The sequence below is a fragment of the Arachis hypogaea genome, chromosome 5 (genome assembly GCF_003086295.3).
Source record: "Arachis hypogaea cultivar Tifrunner chromosome 5, arahy.Tifrunner.gnm2.J5K5, whole genome shotgun sequence".
In the NCBI taxonomy this organism is placed as follows: domain Eukaryota; kingdom Viridiplantae; phylum Streptophyta; class Magnoliopsida; order Fabales; family Fabaceae; genus Arachis; species Arachis hypogaea.
The window spans coordinates 878355-903306 of NC_092040.1; the positions used below are offsets into that span (position 1 = coordinate 878355).

The window sequence follows — 24952 nt, forward strand, 5'->3', positions numbered from 1 at the left end:
AGCAACACCATCAGGGACGCACCATCGAGGAGTTATGTGAGCAAATTTTGGGTGTTGTTCCTGACCCACACGATAGACAATTACAGACGAAGTGGATTGTGAAACTCACTTGATTCCATAACACGGTTTGTGGAGAGTTGGAGCAGGACGCCACAGAGGAGCGCCTGATGAGATACACGAGAGGGTACATCATGCAGTTGATAGGGGACTTCCTATTCCCAGATGCATCTGACTCTTGGGTGTACATCAGGTGGCTCCCCCTACTGGAGGACCTTAATACGTGTGGCCGGTTATTGTGGGGCTCAACTATGCTGGCATGGCTATACCGCCAGATACATCGGACCACGGAGCATAGTCAGCGTAATTTGGGTGGATGTGACAACTTGCTGCTGTCATAGGCTTATCACCATATTCCGCTGCTACAATCCGACGACTTTGATACTCGTCGATTTTTTTTTTTTATGGAGAGGTATTATAAATACTTATAATAACCTTTCATATTATTATTACTTAGTTAATTAAATTGAGCAATAAAAAAATATTGTAGTTGGTATTGTAGGTGGGTTGAGCACCGACCGGACAATGTCAGAGGCGAGAGCAGACTTAGGCATTACAGCGAACCCTGAACGAAATTGGGATGCTGAATGTAAGTGATAAATATTTACGTTTTACATATTTAAGCTTATTTTACTTTAATAACTGTTTCATTTGAAATTTGAATGTCGTCATTTATATGCGTTTTGTGAACAGGTTGAGTGGATGTCGTATGCTAACCCATAGCTGATTGGTCTAGTTCCACCGGCAATAGCTGAGGCAGAGGCCTCGGCGACAGTTGTATGTCTGCTGATTTGCTTCACTATCGTTGAGTGGTATTAGGTGGACTGGGTGGTACAACAGAAAGAACGACCACACTTCCTTTGTCTCACCCTCAACAACAGCAAATGCAATAGATAGAATGTTTGCGTTGCCGTCTTGAGCTATGGCCATTAGCAAGGTCCCACCGTATTTACCATATAAGTGAGTGCCATCAATAGAAATAAATGGCTTGTAATGCTTGAAAGCCTCAACACACGGTGGGAACGTCCAAAAAATCCGATGAAACATGATGACCGTGTTGGTGGAACCAAGCCAGGACTGAGTCACTAGTTGCACCTAAGTACCTAAAGAGACATAATTAGTTGGCTTATAGTACACGTCTGAATTTTTTAACCGTGAATAACTAAACTTGAAATAAATCTTACCAGACAAGTACATCTGCATAGCGAATAACCAACAAAAAAGCTCGTTGTATGACTCCTCTCAATCGTCATATATTCTAGCAATAACTCTCTGTTTTGCAAGCCAAACCTTTTTGTAGGACGCTTTGTAATCAAAGATAATAAAAATAGAGTACAAAAATGTAAAATCGTATTTGACAGATAAAACATAAATATAAAATTGTGTCTTAAAACACTAAAATTAATATACTTTATATTTTTTTTAAAAAAAAACACAGAGATACTGAGCAAAAACATAATTTATTGTTTCTATTTTATTTTTATTGTCATTATCAAATTTTTATAATTATATTTTTTAATTTCATATGAAGAAAAAGGTAAAGTTAAATTAATTTTTTTATTATTTATTCTATTTTATATTATTTTATCACCAAAAATATAAAAAATTATTTTTTATATATCTATATTTTATGTCATGTTCTCATATTCTATCTTATTTTATTTTTAAAATCAAATACAACAAAATTACCAACAATCTCCATTTTTGAGATTTCATCTCTTTATTGTAAGATTTATTTTAGAGGGAAAAAGATATAGAAGAGTAAAACATGAGAGAAAAATAATATTTTTGTTTTTTTTTTTAATTTTTTTTCCTATTTACTCATCAATAAATGTGACTAATTATTGATACCTTTTATTGAAGTTTCCTACTTGTAAGTAAGAGTACATTTATTTTAGCACTATCCTTTCTTTTGTTAACAATTTAACATTGATTTACACATCCTTATTATCTCAACATTTTAATTTCTAACAACTAAGCCGCATGTGGCTTAAAGTTAAACAACCAAAAATAATTGGTCACATTATATAAGTGGCTTATTAGTAATTGAATTTTTTTTACATATAATATAGTTAATGTTTTTCTGTGTTTAAAAAAGCTTAATTCCTTAACAAATCAATATAATTAAGCTTGTAATTTTGTATTGTGTATACTTTATATCCAATTTTTCTCTATATATTCTTTAAAACGGAGTAATGATGTGAATTTCCACATTCACCCCTTCCCTTCCCTCAAAATATCCCTTCCCTCTCTCTCATTCTCAAATCAAGTATCAACCCCATTCCCTCCCTCTCTCTCAAGAAACCCACACACACTCTCTCTTCCTCTCTTTCTCTCATCGACAGATGGAGAAAGGTGAGGGCAGCGCTTCCTCCGCCGCCGCGGGCGAAAACTCCACCGACAAGAACCCGTCGCGCCACAACCTCACCCTCCCCTCAGGACTCACAGCTGACGAATTCGAATCCCTAAAGCACTCCATCTCCGACCACCACACGTACCTACTCGGACCAGGCCAATGCTCCTCCCTCCTCGCGCAGCGCATCCACGCGCCGCCCTCCGTCGTCTGGTCCATCGTTCGCCGCTTCGACAAGCCCCAAACCTACAAGCACTTCATCAAGAGCTGCGCCGTCAAGGAACCCTTCCACATGGCCGTCGGTTGCACTCGCGACGTCAATGTCATCTCTGGCCTCCCAGCCGCCACCTCCACCGAGCGCCTCGACCTCCTCGACGACGACAAACACGTCACTGGCTTCAGCATCATCGGCGGTGAGCACAGACTCCGCAATTACCGCTCCGTCACCACCGTCCACGGCTTCGAGGATCGCGATGGCGGCGGAGGAGGAGGGAAGATCTATTCCGTTGTTCTTGAATCGTACATCGTTGACGTGCCGGAAGGGAACACCGAGGAGGACACGCGTCTCTTTGCGGACACCGTCGTGAAGCTCAACCTCCAGAAACTCGCGTCCGTCACCGAAGGCATGAACCGTGACGGCGACGGTTAACAGGAACGGTAAGTCATCACACAGTTCCTTCGGCGGAAAAAGAAAAAAAAAAAAAAAAACCAAAACTGAAAGTTCAGAACCCCGATTTTATTGAAAAAAGAGAGGGAAAAAAAAAAGAAATTGGAATACATAAAAAAAAAAGGAGAAAAGCAACTCCAAATTCAGAAGTTTTTCTCCTTATTTCCTTTTGTTCTTTTCTTCTTCTTTTGAGGAATTTTGTTGTTGACGGTGGTGGTGGTGATGGTGGAAGCTGTGATCATCACTGAGTCACCAGCGTTGCGTCCTCGTTTGTGTTTGTTTTTACGTTGAGAGTCATTGTTACAAATGGGCGAGGGCATTTTGGTCAATGCACTTTTGTACAGGAAATGTTGACTTGTGGATCAGTTTCATCATGTTTCCCTTTTAATCATTCCCTCTGAATATATGAATGATCATTTGCTCTTTCATTTTGTAATTCACATTAGACTAGTAGGATTTGTCAACCAAGAAATTGCTAGAAATGTTAGTAAATGGTTACTATTTCTTAACTAATTTTCAAAATAAAAATTTCAGCTACCAATGAGCTTCTAGTTCAATTATCATGTGAGGGTAAATAATGTGGGTATGGCGGTCGCTTTTATACTGTATACAGAACGAAGTGTCAGGAGTGGTGGTGCCTAGAATCCAATTCTTTTTGTCTTTTTTCCATTGAGGTTGGACTCGCTTGCATTCTTACGATGGATATTTATGTGATAGGAACAACCAGTGCTATACAAAGCTTTTTCATGGAATTGGGGCAAAAAATTGGACACCATTTCAAGTGTATCATAAAATTAGCTATTTCACTCGTTTTAGTCCATTTTAATTTAATTTCCATACTACACTTAAAATATATCCACTAATATTTACTTTATGCCACTACTACAAGTTTCTTTCTCCAAGATTCATACTCACTTTTAGACATCTACTTTAGGAATCCACCCATAATCATTTTATTTTATATTGACACAGCAACTAATGTAGCTAATAATGTAGATTAGAAAGTATGATGATCAATATTCAATAGTGGTACGGCAAGTAAAACCTAGAGTGATAACATAACAAGGTCATAAAGGAGGGAGGGGAGGGATAAGGTAAGTTATTAAATGATATAGGTAGGATCAGAAATAGGCAGAAACCATGTCAGAGGTATGAAGGATCACATCAGTGATGCATGCCAAAATTAAACGACTTCGAATGCAACATTATAGCCAAAAATGACATGGTAAATGGGTCGGGTTCTAGAACCCGAATGAACAAGGCAGAGGTAGATCAACCTACCACTCACGCAGCTTAGCTAATAGCTATAACAAGTCTTCATTAACGGATAGACCCACTTACCATTCCCTTAGCTTTTTCATTTTTGTTTCTCATACAAAACAAGGGTGTGACATTGCTAATAAAAACAATTTTCTTATCCTCGTCAAAAATAAAATAGTATAACACTACCAAATCTAGAAGCGGTAATATTTATGTCAACGTCACTTTCCTAGAATATTGCAGCATGAGATTAATTTACAGTACTTTACTTTTCTATTTGTTATTTATAATTTACTTCAGCTATAAGAGATACTTATACCGCTTTTTAATTTGATTATAGAAGTAAAGCTAGTACTGGATTTGGATATGGGAAAGAGTGGTACTTAATATTAGTGTGGTGTCAGGCACAATTTGGACCTAGCGACTTCTTGAACTTAATTCAAAAAGCAAATTAACAGAGAAAATGGATCATCCGATTTTATGTAAATCGTCAAAAAAAAAAATTATCATGAAAAAATCGCAAGATTCGATTTACTTTATGTGAATTTCAAATCCTCCCTCCATGTAAAACGAACCCTCCGATTTGCTTCCAAAAACTTAAAAACAAAAAAATCAGAGAGTCCGATTTCTTAACACTAAATCTGAGCAAAAAACTGTTCCACAAATTGGTGTAGCACCTCCATCATCCATGTTAGAATATAATTAGGATCAATTAGGATCAATTAGCATATCTGAATATTTATTATAGGATATTAAGAGAATCATAATAATAAAGACGTAATCTCTTATAATAAATATCCAGATATGCTAATTGATCCTAATTATATTCTAACAATCCATAACCCGGTACAACACCTTCACCTCTTCCATAACAAAAAAAATCAGCCTACTTATACAGTGCATTATGAAATACAAAATATTTAGAAAATAATAAAAAAATTAATCTAAAGTGATTCAAAATTATTTTATTTTATATTTTTTAATTATTATTAAAATAATTAAATAATATTATATATATATAATTAAATACGATAATTTTATGTTATTATCTCTCTAACATAGTCCTATGAAATAATAGTGACATTTCTTTTTGGATATAGTACTATAGTATTTAAAAAAGGTTCCTCAATTTTTTTGAAACCAAAAAATATTAATTAGGTTATTTTCATTTTAAAATTGTTGATTTTAAATGAAGTATAAATATATTTTAAATAGTGTTTATATTTGTAGAGTAATAATGTATGAGTAGGGACATTATTTCAGTGATATATGGATAGCATTTTTATATGTAATAATAGGAGTGAAGAGCAGAGGGAATTTCTAGGGAAGCAGCTAAAATATTAAAAAGGACCCCATTTGTGGCAAGTTGTTATAGCCTTCGCTTCCACTTCGAGCTTGTGGTTAAAATGTGGCTGTTATTCCCAATTGAAGGCAAACCAGTCCCCATTCTCATATAGTTAGTTGTATCCTACTTAACAGTCTCCTTCACAGTCCTAAGGGCCCGGGCCCGGGCCCCCAATAACGTTTATCTCCACCTCTAGTCGCTGTTATGATTTGATTTTGATGCCTCTCTCATTCTTGTAACCAACACTATATCTATAATTATGTGGGCCTCTTTTTTTCTTTTCAAATAATGTTTTTTTCTAATCAATACCTATAATATACAGCATTAATTGAACAAATTACATGTATCGAATAATATACAATATCTCCATTCACATACATATGCTCATATTAATGTACAATAATATGTGATTAACCTATTCGGGGCTGTGTCTTCCTGTCTTCCACTATATGTAACTACAATAATATTGTGATACATATCTACTACATTGTAGATAGTATATATTGAATTGCAATTTAAAACCATAATGATGAGATATATAGATAGGGTTGGTGGGTATGTATGTGTGTATATATGTTAATGTCAACGTCCCCATGTTATTGTAATGGTGGTTGATTTTCCTGATTGGAAGTATCAGGATGGATTCGTTAGGGGCATCATGTGGTGTGGTGTGACAGAGACAATCCCGTATATATGAGATAGTGCCACTTACTACTGCTTGTTATACGCTGCCGTTTTTGCTTAACAGGACCAGACCCATTATTTACCCCTAATCCAAGGGCCATATTATCATGGATACTTCAAGTCAAACAACTTTCAGATTTAATATAGTAGTTTGTTATTATCTTTGTGAATAGTTGCCACACTATTAATCAATACAAATTTAGAAAGGTATACAGATCAGGAATAGTGTTCTTTAAAACTTCTTTGATGACAAATGATGGTGTGAGGATTAGTTTAATAGCTTAAGGGTGACCAAATTGATTAAGAACTCCATCACCAAAATATGTTACACACCTAGCTGAACATAACCATAATATATGGGATAATTAAGAGGGTGGAAATTCAAGCTGATAGATAATTTAACTGATTTGACTAAATTTTCATCTAACAGCTCTTAATTATCAACTTTACGTAAGGCTGACAATTCATACCTTACCCGCAGGTACTCAATCCGGTCCAATCCATTTGGGCAGGGTAGGCTACCCGATCCGCTGCGAGTAGGGTAGGGTACGGTCTGGATATGCCTGCGGGTAGGGTAGGATACTGGTTTAGGGTATACCCTATCCTACCTTACCCTACCCGCACCTCATATATAATACATATTTTATAAAAATTAGGTATATAATGAAAGAAGTTAGAGTTGAACCCAAAACCTCCATTATATAATGACTTACAATAAGTGAACAACCAATAAAATTAATTAGTTAATTTAGTAATTTAGAGCATTAGTTTTTTATTTTTTATGTTATTAATATGTATAAAATTTGAAATAATTGAATTTTATATTTTTTTTTTGAAAAAATTTGATATTTTTACAAGTATAGTAGGATAGGGTAGGGTAGAGTAGGGTTTAGAATTTTAAGGTGCAGATAGAATTAGAGTTGAGAGATTCTTAACTCGCGAGTGGAATAGAGTAGAGTTTTAATAAAATTTTCAACTCGCGAGTAGAGTTAGGGTTGAGTCCAAACTCTATCCTATTCTACCCATTACCAACCCTAACTTTATATAAAGTTGATTAGATCGGAATTTTCACTAATTAAGAGTATGCATGTATGATCACGTGCTTATAGACACTAACTACATGGTTGAAATTAAACGAGCTCACTTATCTATAACCAGATGAAGTCACTGTGCATGTGTATGATAATTGTCCAAATATATTATTATAATGAGACAATCAATTTTTTTTTTAATCAACAATCAGCTAATAAAATAATTTATAACAAAACATTAAGAGGAAAAAATTTTAAAAATGATGAATTATAGTCAGAAAAATATTAATTCTCATTTTTCTTACAACCACCAGCTACGACCACCATCGGCCAGTAGCAGCAAACATTCTTCCGACGACCACCGAGAAGGTCCAGAGAATCATCATCATGGTAAGAACAGCCTAAATAATGATTAGGTGAATTATACGATAAAAATGTAAGTTTACAGATTTTTTTGTAATAGGATGAAAGAAAAATTGATAAAGTAAGATTCACATTTTGAATAATAATAAAATAATAAAAAATAATTATAAAAAAAATTTATACTCTCTTTATACCATTTCAATCTTTATAATAGAGTGTCCCGATCAGGTGAATTATGAGAAGTATAGTTTGTAATTATACATTATCTATTTATCTTTTTTTGTGTATAAATAATATACTATATTATTATATAATAAATTTAAAATAATGTCATTTTTATTATGTATAATACACATTTAATTAAATATTGTGTTTTATAAATTGTTATTCGATAATATGTAACAAGTATTAAAAAGATATAATAAAATACAAAATCAATTTAATTAAAATAAAAAATAATAAATTCAGTAAATTTTTAGTTATACTAAAGATAAACAGTCAGTGATATTTAATAATAAATTTTTTTATTGACAATTTTAATATTAATAAATATATAATTTTTTTTAAATTAAAAAAATATGTTTTTATTTATCGACGGTTTAGTTGTCCGTAAAATAAATTGCCAACGTTGAAATCATCAGTAATGTCAAAACGTGTTGTAGTGCAATGGGTTCACGTTAAGTTGCTATATATATTGTCCATAAAATTAAATAAATTAAACTTTTGACAAGCTAATTTAAATATAATCGGTAATACTTTCTGCTATTTTAGGTTTTTTTGCTGATTGGATATTTTCATGAATAATGGTTCACGAAAATTAAATGAAGATTTAAACGAATCTCTCTCTGTATGTGTCTATAATATACTTTGTAGGTATTAGTCGTTGAAATTTGATTTTATATTACAATTTATTTTTTCAATTATTCTCTTAATTTTAAATTAAATAAATTTCTAATTTTTATCTTTTAATATTTTTGAAAAATATTTTTTTACTTATTTAAATATTAAAAAATAATTAAAAATAAATTAAGGCTCCTAAGTCCTAATAATTATTTTAGTTATTATTTGATTTGATTTAATTTGATTTAGAAACATGTTATGACACCAAAAAACCCAACAACTTGCATGCCTTGAAGTTAGTTATGGATAAAAAATACGGTGCATAAGTCAAAGTTCATTGGCGCAGCATGTTACTCAATTATCAATTATTAGTCACAAGAAATAATCATACCTTATATTTTGTTGCAGGACAAAATTTCTTCCAAGTTTTATAGTCTGAGGGCCATATCTACAAAGGTGAAGAAATTTAGTGGGCCACACACGCCCCCTTTTTGACAAGAGAGTGGATCTTCTTGAGGAAAAAAAAAAAATAGATAGTGTCTAATATTTAATTTTATTATTTATTATTATTTTTTATTTATATTTAGTCTCACTTATAAAATTATAGGTAAAAAATTACTTTTTATTCTTTCAAGTATTAAAAAAAATGGAGAAGATTTATTTCTCTTTGGCAGTGTTTTATATTTTTAAAAACATTAATTATGTTTTTTGTATCATTTTTGTGTGCATTTTGTATATATATTTTCTACTAAAAAATTAATGAAAAACAAAAGATAAAATATTTATTTTTATATTAAAAAATAAAAATATAAAAGTATAAATATTATTGCTTATTTTCTAAAAAAATGGATACTATGGAAATACAAATTTTTTTATAATTATATTAAAAATATACTAAAATCAGTTATCAGTATAAAATATAAAAAAATACATTAAAAATTAATTAAATTATATATAAATAATTTTTATGTATACATAATATTTTTGAATCTTTTTATAAATACCAAAATTTAATTATAAAATCAGACACTAACGATATATATATATATATATATATATATATATATATATATATATATATATATATTTTACTACTTTATATATTTTTTAAGAAATTAATTAATTGTCAAATTATTAAACTTAATATAGTAAATAATAATCATAATAATAATAAAATAATCAGAACTTTTAATAATAATATAAATAATTTTTTATAAATATCAAATAATATATGACAGGTGAGATTTTTTTTTTATATATATAAGTAGATAGCATTGGTAGATTGAAAGAGGATGGGAGTGGCCTTTTGGTAGAGTGGGTAATTAAAAATTCGGTGAATACCTCAATAATGATGATATTTTTATATAAAAATAATATTATAAATTATTAAATAATTTAATTAAACATATTAATTTTACCATATCATATTATTGAAGTATCCAACTAAGAATTAAGATGTATTTGTACTAAAAGCCAATAATCTTAGTAAGGGGTTGGGTGAGTAAAACGAAGAATTTGTGTTCATGTGGGGCTGCTTCATCAGAAAAGCAACCTTTGAAATCGCTGAAGATAGAGATGAACACATGAACAGTTATTTTCCTGAGAAACTTTTGTTTGTTTGGATGATTAAACTGGCATCCATGTTCTGACGTACTTAGTGTAAGACCCTCCCTTTTGGCACGTATATTTAAAGCAGCGAAAAAGATGACTTTTTTTATGAGATTTATTATTTTTAGAAATGCTTAATAAACATTATTGTTATGTTGGTAACCGGAGATTAATGGGTTGGACTCGATAGGTTGGCTCAATCGTATGAGGAAGGAAGTCTTCAAGCGGGTTCACGCCTTTGTGGCCTCCGTCCGACTCGCGAGTGTGAGAGAATGGGAGGTGGTACCTGCAAAGACACTTCGATGCCTAAGTCAGTAAGGGTGTGAGCAGGTCTAGAGAGTATTGGGACTTAGAGATATCTGAAGGGTGTCAGTATATCTATAGTGGTGACCAATAACCACCGTTGGAGTAGTTCTACCTTTTAGGGTGGATAACCGTCCATTTATCTTAAGAAGATTACGATATGGCTCCTCGAAGTGGATTGAGAGATTTTAGGAGCAGTTATTATCTGCTAGCTAATCTCTGCTTCCGACTTCGTTAGGGCAAGTCGTGGGGAGCACCGACTTTTTAAGAGAAGGTCAGTGTACTATGAGACTCAACCTTGTGGGTTGGGCTTGTCGTTTGGACCTGGGCCTTAGCATTGAGCGATAGTATGAACAATTATATATGAATTCTGCCTACTGATAATAATAACTATAGTGGTTTTGTAAATATTATTAAAATTAAAATTATATTTTTTATATTTTGATAATATTTTTTAATAATATTTTTTAAATATCATAGTTACTGTAATTATTATTACATAAATATATTAGAATAATGGACACCAAATTAAAAGTAAAAAATTGTGTATTTTTCACTTGTAATTAATTAAGATTTCATAATATACACAATTTTTTAATGTTTGGTGTAATTTAAATTTGTCAATAATATATATGATGTTTGTATATAACGTTGTAGAAGAAAAGAGGGGATCGGATTAGTTTTTTTCAATCAATAATTGATTAATATTTCACATTTTTCTTAAATTTTTTTTCTCTCTCTCAGCTTTTTGTCCCATTTATTACTTTATTAATTGATTATTAATTAAAAAATTGTTTAACTAGAAAAACTCTTTTGTATATTTGGATAAGTGAGGATGGGCTGAAGTGGGGCTTTGGTTGATCATCCCTTGACAATGATCATGTGATTGCTATGTAGCTTTAAATCATGGCCGCATGTTGGAAGAGATTAATTATATAAACCCTTCTACACACACACACACACACACACACACACACACACACACACATATATATATATATATATATATATATATATATATATATATATATATATATATTAATTGATTAATTAATTTATATTTTTATAAATTAAATATATTTAATAATGACAAACTTGAAATTAATTAATTGAGATTACAAGTATATTATTAAAATTAAAAGATCATAAATTCAACTCTTAAAATTAATAAATATTTTTCTATAGATTATATATGATAAAAAGGATTCTTTAGGAAAAAAAACTTGTATATCAACTCTCTCTTTCATATCCTCATTATATATAACAAATGTGTATGTAGAAATTATCATTTATTTAAAAAAATAAGAAAATATTAACAGATTAATATTTTTTGTTAAAAAAATAAATAATTGACTAATCTTTACTTAATTAACAGAAAAATAATATTTTTTCATTACCTTTCACATATATATTATATATGATATACATAATTAAAATTTACTAAGATATCACATAATTATTCTTCCATAAAAAACATTATATTAGCTTTCAATTAATACAAGATCTAACAACTTAAATTTATCGTTACTCGTTACAAAAAGATTAGATGACTAGTTTTTCTTTTTTGTTTTTTTGTTTGCACTAAAGTATCGGTCCTTTAACATTTTCCAAATTATTCTTACTGTTATATATATATATATATATATATATATATATATATATATATATATATATATATATATATATATAATAGACGCTCAAATAAGTTATCAGTTACTAGATTAATTATTTTGTGTTTATGTATATTCGAAATTTTATTTTATATATAAATTAAATTAAATTAATCAGATACAAGAATACTAAACTATTATTATATAACATAATATATTTTTATATGGATCCCGCTAGGGAGACAATAGACTATTTGTACAATGAACTATTAAGTTACAAAATGAACATCCTCCATACTATGGGATAATAAACATCTTCCCAAAAGATTAAACTGATTTTGGGATTCACCAATGATCAAATTTTTTACTTTTCGAATCTAGCGCTCTAATACAATGTCATAATACCATTCATCCCAAAAACTTCAGCTGATGGGAAAAAGTAACATTAATGATTATATCTCTAATACTCCATAAACCTCTATTGTACAAATTGTACAAGTATTGCATTGACTTTTCATACTTTTAGTGACTAATTTTTAGTATTAATGTAATATGATTGTAGGCTGCTCGTTGATGCATAAGAGAAATAAAGATAAGTGAGGGACAAAATACACTGAAAATAAACATGTGGTTCTCTTGAAGTTTTCTTGGTTTGGATTGATGGGATATGTCCCAATGCAAACATAATTTAAATAACGTAACCATACATACACTAAACCATTTAGTTGTTGCAATTATATTATATATGTGTAATGTCATCATTATTGTTATGATGTGTTTTTGATAGGCCAAAATTGCAATTGCAAGTAGTAAACATAGCACGTGCAGAGCACTAAACCGCACAATAATAAGAAAGGTTGAAGAAAGCGACACAGCAATACAAGTTGCCAAGTTGGTACTAAAGAGATTGAAAAAGTGCAAACACTTGAAAATGGAGAGGGACAAAGAATGAAGAAGGAATAGAAGCTACAAACACTAGCTTTATTAGAGGTGAGAAATGCTTCAAATGCTTTGTGTCAAAAGAATCTTTTATTTATAGTCCAAATTATTGTGAAGAATTTTCATTTCTTTTGATTTGGTTTAGTTCTTTATTATTGGCTCTTGTGCGTACTGTTGGGAAAAGTAGTGGCCACAATTTCAATTTGCAACCATAGGCCTCCCCAATAGGCCAATCAAATGAATATATGCATGGCCCAAAATGATTAAATTGACAACTCCTTTTTATTAGGAATTTTGTTGAGATTCTAATTATTGCATCACTCTCTATGGCAATCAATTTCACTACAGTCAAGTTTTGGTGTGCCATTTATTTATTGATAAAATATTATTTTACTTCTTAACATTTTGGATAAATTTTAATTTTATTTTTATTCTAAATATTTTATTCCGTTCTATTTTTATTCTTTAGCTTAATTTTAACCCAATTTAGACATTGAATTTTCATTTTATAACTCCCAGTTAGTTACTCGAATAATTTTTGTTAATGTCATATTGATGTGGCATATACGTAAATTATTAGTGTCATGTGTTTGATCACATAAAATGAAGTGATAAAGTGCCTCTTAGGCAATGTGAATAATGTTTTTTTTAACATAGACAAAAATACAAATACACAGTAAAATATAGACACAATAAGCAATTTTTTTAATTATGTTTAGTAATAATGTACAAGACACATTAATCTGAACCAAATATCATATTTACTCCTGTGTTGTATTCACTCCAACACCATTATCGGCATTGCTTTTCACCATCACTGCCATTAATTTTTTAACTTCAATCTAAATAATTATGAACTATCATAAAAAACTTTAATCCAATAATCAAATTAATAATTTTTTTATATAAAAAAAATTGAAACAGAAATTCAGACAAAAAAAATTTGAACATAATATATTTGATGAGAAAGAATAATGGACAACAAAAAAATACAGAAAGCAAGCACAATCTGAAAAATAAATATAGAGGCAGTGAAAATAGATCTATATGCAGGGAGAGGCAACGGAGGCGTCGGTATGAGCTAAGGAGAAAGAAAGACTGGTGAAGGTAGATCTGAAGGTAAGGCGAGGCAACAAAGGTGTCAGCACGAACGACGGAAAAGAGAGGCGGGTCAAGGTAAATCTGGAGGTGGCGTAAGGACGGGGATGACGATGGTGATGGTGGAGAGCGAGAGGGAGGCGGCACGACGATGGTGACGACAATAGTGTTGAGAGAGAGATGGGACAGCAACGGCGGAGGAAGAGAGAAAATGCAGAAAGAGAGGAGGAGAGGCGGATAAAGAAGGGAGACAGTGGCGACACCGGTAGTGATGGCGGCGACAATGATAGAAGGAGAAGGCAGAGATAAAATGGAGGTAGGAAGGTAGAATGAACTGGAGAAGAAGACGGAGAACTATGAGGGTTAAGGCAAAGGATAAAATTGAAATTTTAAAAGATAATCAGGGATAAAATTGAAAAAATTTGTGTCTCAATGTCACAAATTAAAAAAAATACACTAAATACATATCATTTATTTATATATGTGTGTAACTGTGTTCATTAAAATTGTGTCTCAACAAACAAACGGTATATACGTACCACTGTGTCCATGTCTCTAGTGGACACGGACATGAACCAAACGGGTCTCATGCTGTGTTTGTTTGATGGACACAAACACAAATACATAGACACGGTGGTACACGTCCACCGTTTGTTTGTTGAGACACAAATTTTTGAAAGACACGGTGACACACAAACATATATAAAATACATGTATTTGGTATCCTTCAAAAAAGATGAGACACTAAGACACATTAAATAAGATATAAATATTTTCTCTTTTTATCTTTAGTAATTTACTCTTATCTTTATCTTATTAGTGATAATATACGAGTAAAATTGATATTTAATTTATACTGATGTGTCTTGTCCAGTATAACCAAACACAATAAAAAATTTATATATCTTTATGTATATATTTTTTTGTATATTTATATCTGTGTCCATATATTTGAAAGACAATAAACAAACGCAACCTTAGTGACATATTGACATAGACATATTGCCAAGTATTATAACATAATTTATCCAAGTAACACTAATACATTATTATTGTAAATAATTCAAATTGATCCTTGAATTTTTACTTATGACTCATTTTAATACCTGAAATTAAAGAACCCTAATCATTAATATTTTTAAAATTCATTAATTTCTTTTTTATTTTTCTAATATTACTAAAAACAAAATTCATATAAATATTTTTAAATTTTTATAATTACGTTATTTCAATAAGATAAATATGTGATTGACTAAAATATACATTTTCGGTTTTTGTCAACATTATGAATATTTTATAAAAAAAATAATAACATATTTAACTCTTTTTCAAAGTTTAACTATTATTTAACTTCTTGAGAAGCATTAACACTGATTAATTATTAATAAAAACTTACATGAAAATTATTGCTAAATAATTTGTTTAAAAAATAATTAAAAAATAATTAAATTTATCTTTTATATAAAGATGAATAGCCTTTACTTTTTCTCTATTTTTTATCATCAAAACAAAACCGTCACACACCTTCGTTCATAAATCATATATATTGCAAGTCACCAAAAAAAAAAATCATATATATTGTTGTTAAGCCGTCTTTCGTCATCAGCAACTGACTATATATTTTAAGTTTAGTTTGATTCATGTGCACAAAATCAATTCTGTTTATTTGTAAGTAAACTTTTGAGCTTGCTAAGTATTTATGATTATGAGTAAAAATGATAATTTACTCATACATCATGTTAAAATCACTTTTCGGCTAATATTTCAAACATAAATTGATTTTCACATAATTGATTATTTTAAAAAACGATTATTCAAAAAAAAAAATGATCAAAATAACTTCAATTTTTAAGCATTCCAATATATCTTAAAAAATGTTATTTGTATTTTTTTTCTCGCCACCTTAAGGTCATATAGATTGAGTGCATTTTTTCTTTTGATTTCTGAATGTACACTTGCATCGTGTGTATATATTTATATATTAAACAACAATTATTAAAGTTCAATTTTGAGACATTACAAGAACCTTCCTTTGGTCAGACAGGCATCATTATCATTACAACATGAATCAAAGGAATCCTTCTGGGACACAATTTAGAGGATTTGGGTCAAAGACTCCTCAGTAAATATATAAAACAAATCACAAGTATCTTGTGAAAGTGCAGACAACTTATTATCTTCACACATGCAACCACCAATTTATGTAAAGAAAAAATGTAACTCAGCAATATCAGAATTGTGTCTTTCTCCATGCTAGAAATCAAAAATGGAGAAAATACAGGCAAAGACCAGTGATGCAATCAAATCGGTTTAAACTTTTTCAGACCATACCAAAAATGATCACCGGATGATTGATAAGGGTCAAAGGGATGGCAAAATCGTACCATCTGTTCGCAAAAGAAATAACTACAAAAATCAACATAACCTAATCAACTGAAAGGACTGTGCTAGTTGCAGCAATAAGATATTAGAAATAAACACAGCCCAAACAAAAAATCCGAACCTTTTACGGCTATATCCAGCAGAACAGGCACCTGAGGAAATCTTTGAAAATAGCCACTAAATAAAGATTTTCTGGAAAAAAAGCCAGTGAATAAAGATAGGGAACCAGTTCTGATAAGAAATATAGAAAAATGCCAAAGCAATTATCATTTATATGATAATACACTAAGACAAGTATTTAAAACAACTTCTATATAAACTTAACATGAAATTCACTATGCACTTCAAGGTGTAATCCATTATATTACAAAAGAACATGACCTAATCTACATAATAGATATTTACTGTAATCCTATTCCCTTCATGTTACAGATTAGTCTTCCATCTTACAGCTCCCATCCAACTGTCCCATTGAGTTGTCTGATGTTCAATATTTTACCTAATGTAACGCTTGTCAAAGTAAAAGGATTGCAGCCATTGGTTATGAACAAAGGAATGTGAAATTAACACTACAAAAAGCCAAAAAGTGCTCTTACAACTTGATTGTACATTGCGTGGCAATGAACAAGACTAAGTTCAGTCCAGTTAGAAGGACGCATCCCAATAAAACATTTAAACACAAAATGAGAAGCTAGTAATCTCTCCACCTAGGACTTGCAATGGGGAAAAATCCTGAAGGAGATAACGGATACATAAAACCTGGAGAAGGTGGAGGTTGAGGACCAGGACCTAAAATCCCAGATTGTGCCATTGGTGAGAAAGGAAAATTGGGTGTAAGAGGAGATGGAAACTGAATTCCTGGAGACAGAGGTAGATAAGGAGACCGAGGGGGAGGTGATAGCAAATTTAGGAAACCGGTTGGAGAAGGCAGGAGGAATTGTGAGGTTGGAGAAGGTAGAAGCGGAGGTCCATTTGCTTGTGGATGTGGAGAAGGAAAGCTAGGCACTGGAGGGTTAGTGGCATTTGTTGGTGGAACAGGACCATTTAATCTTGGAGAAGGAACCACTGGCATGGGAGGATTAGGAAGCAAACCGGATGAAGGTGGTGGAGGCCGACCATTTCCCGATACTTGTGGTTGAGGGAGTGGAGGCAGTTGTGGGTGTCGATACGGTTGAGGGTGAACTTGATTACCCCTTGGACCTGGATCCATTATTGAAGTTTGAAGGTAACGCATGTAAGCCGAGATAGGAGACTCAGCTGTGTTAGTCCATATATCAACTGGTGTAAATGGTTGCAAAGGGGAGCGTGACGGCTGTCCAAACTGAGGTGGTCTAGGCATGGCACTACTATAAGGAATTGGAGGAGGGGCTGTGGGAACTGGCATTGGTGGAGGGTGGCGAGGCCGAGCAATTGGTCCTAATGGGGGAGGCCTAATTTTCTGCAGTCGCATACTCTGCGGTTTTGGTGGATTGTTTGGTGGAGGTCTAAGTGGAGGTTCTTGTGATGGCGATCCAGTAAGCTGCTGAACAATGTCGCGAAAATCATTCTTGCTTATGTTGTAAACCTGAGGCTGTGGCTGTTGTCTAGCAGCATTATTTCCAAAATTGGGCTGGTGTAAAGGGCTCTTTCTTATATTTTTCCCAATCTTATTCACACCCAAACTATCATTAATCCTGTTTTTGGAGTTATCCATTTGTAGATACAAACCCCAAAACACACTCCAATAGAAAAATTTATCACTTGTTTTTCCCTTTCAGAAACACAACACAATTCTTAAACTTCCAAAGTACACCCAACAATTCAAAATTCGAACAAAAACACAAACTATGTCACAAACCAACCTAAGGAACCTCCTAAAACTTAAACAATTCCAATACACTACCTCAACAAACCAAGCTTGAGCTGAAATATAAGCATCCTTGAAGATTGAAATCGAAAGCAAATCCTAACTCAAAAAACCAAACATGCATAATTTTCTGATTTGAATCTTAATTTAACTACGACTCCTTTTCACAGAGGCAACATAAAGGTCAATCCCAGCAACACCACCGAAATTAACCCTAGAGCCGAGATAAGAAGCAGAAAACATACCCTTTTTATCCCAGCTCCACCAGAATTCGCTAATCGAACAATCCGAAAGAATTCTCCTCAACACGAATGCAAGCCGATCAGATCAACAATCCAAGATATCCAACACGAAATAAATCAATAATGGGAACTTAGGGTTTCTGAAAAGGAGAAGACCCGGAAAGGGGATTGAGAAAAATTGAAACTTTGAGCTGCAGGGACTACGACTTCTGAGGGAATCGAAAAGGGTATTGAGGAACTGCGACGAAGTCGTTGAGTGTGGAAAGAAGGTGGGAAGGGGGTGGCGGGGGCGAATACCCAAACCCTAAATTAAGTTTGGGGGAAGAGAAGAGAAACAAGTTGGGTAAAGTGGTGAATTGGGGAAATGAATAAATCAAATGAATTAATGAGAAGAAAAGAACAGGTTTTTAGTCAGCAGCTGCCATTGGATTAGGGTCCATGCTGATGGCGGTGGTGGGACTTGAATTGACAAGTTTTTGGGGGCGGATTCCCATTTTCCAATAAACTACTCCTTCCTGGGTCACCACTGTTAAGCGCCACGATTAGGACTTAACAACGCTTTTTTTTTTAGAAAAACCAATTCTCATGCCTCTGTGATAAGAAATTATAATAATTTTATGTTAGTCTATTTTTATTTGGATGTCCACTCCATCAACATATGTTGACCTATTTCCCGTGGGCTAATGCCCTAGTTTATTTTATCATTTTTAGAGTGGGTAAGGATATAGAATAAGGTTTCAATTCGTTTTTTTTTTTTTAATCAAAGGTGTTAACTTTTATTGCATGAAAGGCTAAGTATTTAAAAACAAGTTGAATTTGTTTGGTAGTTAACTCGTTAGTTTGTTTAAGTAAATTGTATATATACAATAATTTATTGATCAATAATAAATTTTTAAATAAAATTCTGATCCGCAACAAATTAATTATTTATACATATAAATAAGTATTTTGAGAGATACAACAAAAACAAAAAAATTAGGGCAATTTACATAAATAAAATGAATGAAAATTTTTTTTACTCAAATGCAACAATTGAGATTCATTTACTTTTTTATGTAATCCGTGATAACATACAACGTTTAGAGGATTACACATAAATCGTGGTAACTACCACGGTTTATGAAGAGAGTTGTTTGATCATAAATCATTGGAAGTTACAACAGTTTATAAAAAAAGGTTTTTGAACATAAATTACTAGAACTAGGCACGATTTATGCAGAAGAAAACTCTATATACACACGGTGAAAATTTATGTAATATTTGTACAATATTTTTTTAAGTTTCAATCAATAAGCATTTAAAGAACCATCTTTAAATCATAAGCCATGTAATTCAAATATCATTGCATTCATATTTTCTAAAATTTCAAAAAAAATAATTTTTTTGTATTATTATAATTAATTGAACAGAGAAATAATAACAATGACATCGTAATTTTAATTAATATAATAAAATAATTTATTAATTTATATTAAATTATTAATTTTAGTTAAACTTAAAAGTGAAAAAATAACTAAAAAAATTTAAAAATCTTATGTTAATCAACATGTACATAAAATATTATGTGAAGATAAGTATAAACATCAGGATAGTCAATAAATAATTACCGAAAAATAAAAAAGAGCAAAAAATGATATTATAAAATAATAAATTAAAATTTTAATTTATAATATTATTTAATTGATATATATCTAACTTTTTCTTCCTCGTTCTTTTTACTATTTTAACTCTTAGAATTTACAATTATTTTTTTCTTTTTTTTGGTAACTTGAAACAGCCAAATTCTTAAAGTTTGGACGAAATCATAATTTTATTTTTAAGGTTTTAAATCTCTTATTTTTATTTGAAATTTTTTTATTTTTGTGATTTTAATTTTGTAGTCAAAATTATTTATTTCTTAAAAATATTATGTTTTATTATGATTTTATTCTAAATATCAATAAAAGTCATAATTGTAGTAGCCATAATACTAGTTGTAGTAATTTAAAAATAAAAATAACAAAAAATATAAAAAAATGTTAAAAAAATATTATTTTCTTATTCTATTTCGTCGGAATATATATATATATATATATATGTGCGCGATTTATATCTTGACATATAGAAGGTAATTTTACTATTAGATTAAATAATAAAAGGAATACATCAAAATGATTTATTGATTTTGACCTTAATGAGAATAAAATCAATAATATTCTATTTTATTTAGTATTTAGAATTTAATAAGAACTAATAACCAAAATTATCTTATAATATTTATCCAAAAAAATTACACTTCAGGTTCAATAAAGATTCAAGTGATTTTGTTTGAGGAATATATAAAAAAAAAAAGAAAAACACATATTAGAATTGGAATAAACAGAAAATCAAAATGGTATAAAAAATTAAGATCAAATTCGTTCAATCATATTCATGAGTAGAGATATGTTTCTTTTTTTAAATATATTTTTCAATCATTTAATGGATTGTCCTGGGATTAATAAATTTAAAAAATTTTTAAGAAGATAATAATAGAAAAAATTTAATATTTTACAAAAAAAATATAGTTTTGATTAGAGAATAAAAATAGAATCAAATATTTATTTGAGACAAAAATAAATATAATATTTTAAAATTAAAAATGAAATTAAGAATTTACCAAAATATTAAAAACTAAATAATACTTTTAACTTTTTAGAATATTTTATGAGATTATGAATTTTGATCATGGTAGTTTTATTGTAACATAATAATTTTAAATGGTCGAATAAATATGTTAAGAATTCATTTTTACAAAAAAAAATTAAAAACTAATGATGATGATGATATACGATAAAAAGAAGTGGTTATTAAACATCATATAAAAGGACTAAAGTTTATACAATCATATATTGCCAAAACGTAGTATTATAATATTATTAGGGATCGATAGATAGATACAAACATAATAAAAAAGTAATTGGGGTGAGAGAGGCTCGAACTCTCGACCTCAGGATCACTCAGATAGCTATGAGACCTACGCGCTAGCCAACTGCGCCACCACCCCATTTGGTCATTAATTACACAAGAATTTTAAATATAATATAAATCATATGTTAAACTTTGCATTTTTATACTGTTTCTGTTGTAGGAACAAACCTTGTTGTCGTCGACATCAAGAGTAAACCGCACATCGTTTCTCTCTCTCTCTGTGACAATCTGAGGGACAACGCTACAAGTTCGGATCTGCTGCCACCAAGGTATACCCAACTGAAATTCCCTTTCTGTTCTGTCATTTTCTCAAACACTTAAAATTCAAACCTTTCAGTTAAAAAAAAATTATCAACACTATTCCCCACTCTATTCTCCCCCCCAAACACTGATTTCAGGATATGACAGGAACCCTTTCATGTTACACCCTATTGTGTTCAAATTTTTCTGTGGTTTGATTGCTATATTGTTCTAACTCATTATTAACCCCTTATTTCATTGAAGTTCCGAACTTTAGCTTGATTTCTTAGTCTATCTTTCTAAAGTCAATTCCTTGTTAAAGGAGATGCTAATTATTTTCCTATGCAAAAATATTGCTGATTTGTTCCTTCAGCGTGCCACATTATAGATGTCTGTAGTTCACACTTCACACCCTCCTTTCTGTTGTTTATGATCCGGGCTTTGCAGTAATTATAATTAACCTGCTGATCATTGAAATGGGTGCTAATTACATTTTACTAAAGATATCTAAAAGCTGTCCAAACGAGTGTTTTCACAACTCAATAGGAAGTGACACCTGAAATTCAACCACCCAGCAGGCTTTGCCTTTAGTTTAGCTAATTTACCCCAAAAGCAAATTCATAGACAGACTTTATCAACCAAAAATCGAAAATTTCATAGAGTTTATCAAGGTTTTGGGGGCTTAGGGAAATTAGCAGTTATGTAGCTTGCATTTGTTTACTTGTTTTGTTGGCACATGGGATATACATTTTAATTGTATTGAATCCTCTGAGGATAAGATTGGTTGAGTGGAATATTTCAACTTTCCATAATTGGCTAATTGCATCCAAAGTTCTTGATTAACGATCCAAATTAATGAGTGGGATCAATGGTGCATTCCAAAGATTTACCAAATTTTTGAAGTAATAAACAAAAATGGAAATGAGAGAGTACATTATCCGGACACATTTAGCCCATCATTGTTTGTGAGACAACTTAAGAGGGATTTGCATTTTCCAGAACATGTATTCTATATGATATCTTTGTTTTGATACTCTTCACTTTTCACTTTGTTCATGCCATGCTAGAGCCGTTGTAGTTTTCAATCTCTCTTCTGCTGGTCCATGTTTTCTAGTTGTTGTAAATTTGAGATACTCTTCTAACTCAGACATTCACCCAACTGCACTTGCACTGCTTTATTTTTTCTTATTCCTCTGCTATGCTTCCATGAGCTCATAAAATTCTCTTAGTTAAAATTTCAGATCATTCAGAAGTGTAAGTACAAATTGCATGATTCTTTTTCTCTGTTATTAATAAGACATGAAGTGTGTTTGGGAGTTATGAGGAAAGGAGAGGTAAGGTTAAGGGTAAGATGAATTATATTAGGGATTAACATGGCACTTGTTTGGGAGTTTAAAATAGACTGATGTGGGGTTATGAAATCTCCACTTTGAGTGAACTCTAGAAGTAATTAGATGGAAATTGTTGGGGGAAGTATAAGCCTTCTTCCCTCTCTTCTCTTAAATCTTACTTACAAGCATACACACCCTAAGGAATGTCTTGTCTGGAGCAGAAAGGCCACTGATTGAATTTTTATAAAGAGGACTGAAAGATAAGCGAAAGATATGAGAATAGCCTCCCTCTTCTTTTTTTTTTTCCCATCATGGACTTCATAATTTTGCATTTTGAACACTGGAGGTTTTTTTGGTTAATTTTGTATTCATGATTGTTTTTGTTTGTGCTTATTCTATGTTTATATGGCCAATGTATATAATAAAACCAAGTGGCAATTTTTTGAAGTAATTATTTTCGATTCACTCTATTAAAATGTTGTTTCGTTGGTTAAATAATAACGTGATCAATGGTGATATTGGAGAAGTTACTAAAGCCTAAAGGGATTTAATAGTCTTGAAAGGTAACATGTTCTAATGTGAAACATGAGATGCTTGAATCAAGGCAGGAATGCCATGGAAACGATTTGCTGATCCTATCATTTTTTATCTTGATTACAGCAGATGCTATCTCTACACTGAAAATGGAAAACATGCAAAGTGCCTCTGGAAAACAAGATAATTCCATAATGAAGTCCATTGAGCAAAGAGCACGCTCTAGAGGGCGTAGCGACTTAATGACTCAACGTCTGAAAAATCGAGAGAGGCAACGAAGATACAGGGCTCGCAAGCGTCTAGAAGCCGAAACCAAGAAGCCTTTTGTTGTACAAGAGACTCCAGCAGTGCAAGTAGAGCTACAACCAAATGGGAATCACAACAGCTTTGTGACTCAACCAAATGAGAACCACAACAACTTCATGACCCGCATATATTGCAAACGGGATTGGAAAAAGGATGCACGGCGGGTTCATCTTCTGAAGCACCAAGATACAAATGGATCAATTGATCATTCTTCAACATTAACTAGTGTTCCTGAGGTTGCATGTTTAGCTGTTGGGAATAAGACAGAATCCATGCTAGAGAGGGAAGTTCAGTTTGGATCTTCTGTTGTTGTCAATAATGAAACTCCTAATAGAGGCTTGCTGGGTAGAAGAGATTGGAAAGCAGAAGCTAGAAGAAAGAAAAGTTAGTGTATTTTTAATTCTTCTTTACCTGAAAAGAATTTATCAGTTTTCCCTGTTGAATTTTTCTGTTGTATAATACAATATTGTATAATGTAAAGATTGCTGGATGGCCTGTTACATTTTGGCAGGTTATGATGTTATAAGCAACTAGCCATCATGGATGGAAATCTGTTCTTATATTCAATCAATATGGAGGTTCTTGTGCTGTAATTTCAAGGGCAAACTAGATTGACTTTCTTTGAGATTTGTGATTTGGAAAAAAAAAAATTATGACTCCCTTTTATTATTCTAAATTACATGGACCTCTGTTACCTAATTTCTTTTTGGAAGAAATTAGTGTAATCACGGAAGGACTAGAGGGGGAGTGTATAGGATTCGTCTTTTCAACAATTATGAAAGCATCTTGATAATAGATATGTATGTTGTGAAATATATAGATCAATGGATGTCATGAACTTGGTATAACATATGCACCAAACTACCAAAGGTGAAGCAATTGAAAGCATCAATTTATGTTACTTTTGAGTGATGTTACAAATGTTATATGATGAGTATATTATTAACGAGAGTGTATTATAAAA

General features: G+C 31.3%; 3 protein-coding genes, 1 long non-coding RNA gene and 1 other non-coding gene across 6 annotated transcripts; 2 read left to right on the forward strand and 3 right to left on the reverse strand.

Annotated features, from left to right (window-relative positions):
- Positions 1–1847: 1847 nt before the first annotated feature.
- On the forward strand, positions 1848–3505 carry LOC112800007 (abscisic acid receptor PYR1-like). Its single transcript, XM_025842038.3, has one exon. It carries the CDS (start codon positions 2403–2405, stop codon positions 3057–3059), a length of 657 nt encoding a protein of 218 aa, XP_025697823.1. The 5' UTR covers positions 1848–2402; the 3' UTR covers positions 3060–3505.
- Positions 3506–16189: 12684 nt separating this feature from the next.
- LOC112800009 (uncharacterized) lies at positions 16190–19195 on the reverse strand. The gene is made up of 3 exons (XR_003201290.3): positions 18632–19195; positions 16662–16732; positions 16190–16545 (listed from the first exon to the last, which is right to left on the reverse strand). It is a non-coding gene; the product is annotated as an uncharacterized lncRNA (long non-coding RNA).
- LOC112800008 (protein HAIKU1-like) lies at positions 16785–18638 on the reverse strand. The gene has a single exon (XM_025842039.2). It carries the CDS (start codon positions 18231–18233, stop codon positions 17232–17234), a length of 1002 nt encoding a protein of 333 aa, XP_025697824.1. The 5' UTR covers positions 18234–18638; the 3' UTR covers positions 16785–17231.
- Positions 19196–21567: 2372 nt separating the features above from the next.
- Positions 21568–21653, reverse strand: TRNAM-CAU (transfer RNA methionine (anticodon CAU)). Its single transcript is given in 2 exon segments — positions 21568–21603; positions 21616–21653. It is a non-coding gene; the product is annotated as a tRNA-Met (tRNA).
- Positions 21654–21738: 85 nt separating this feature from the next.
- LOC112800010 (uncharacterized) lies at positions 21739–24581 on the forward strand. Of its 2 annotated transcripts, none has more exons than XM_072196188.1 (3): positions 21739–21846; positions 23809–24372; positions 24500–24581. In XM_072196188.1, the coding sequence occupies exons 2-3, from the start codon at positions 23832–23834 to the stop codon at positions 24520–24522; spliced, it is 564 nt and encodes a 187-aa protein (XP_072052289.1). In that variant the 5' UTR covers positions 21739–21846; positions 23809–23831; the 3' UTR covers positions 24523–24581. The 2 variants fall into 2 exon arrangements, with proteins under 2 accessions (XP_072052289.1, XP_072052288.1); XM_072196187.1 differs by having other exon boundaries at positions 23812–24372.
- Positions 24582–24952: the final 371 nt, after the last annotated feature.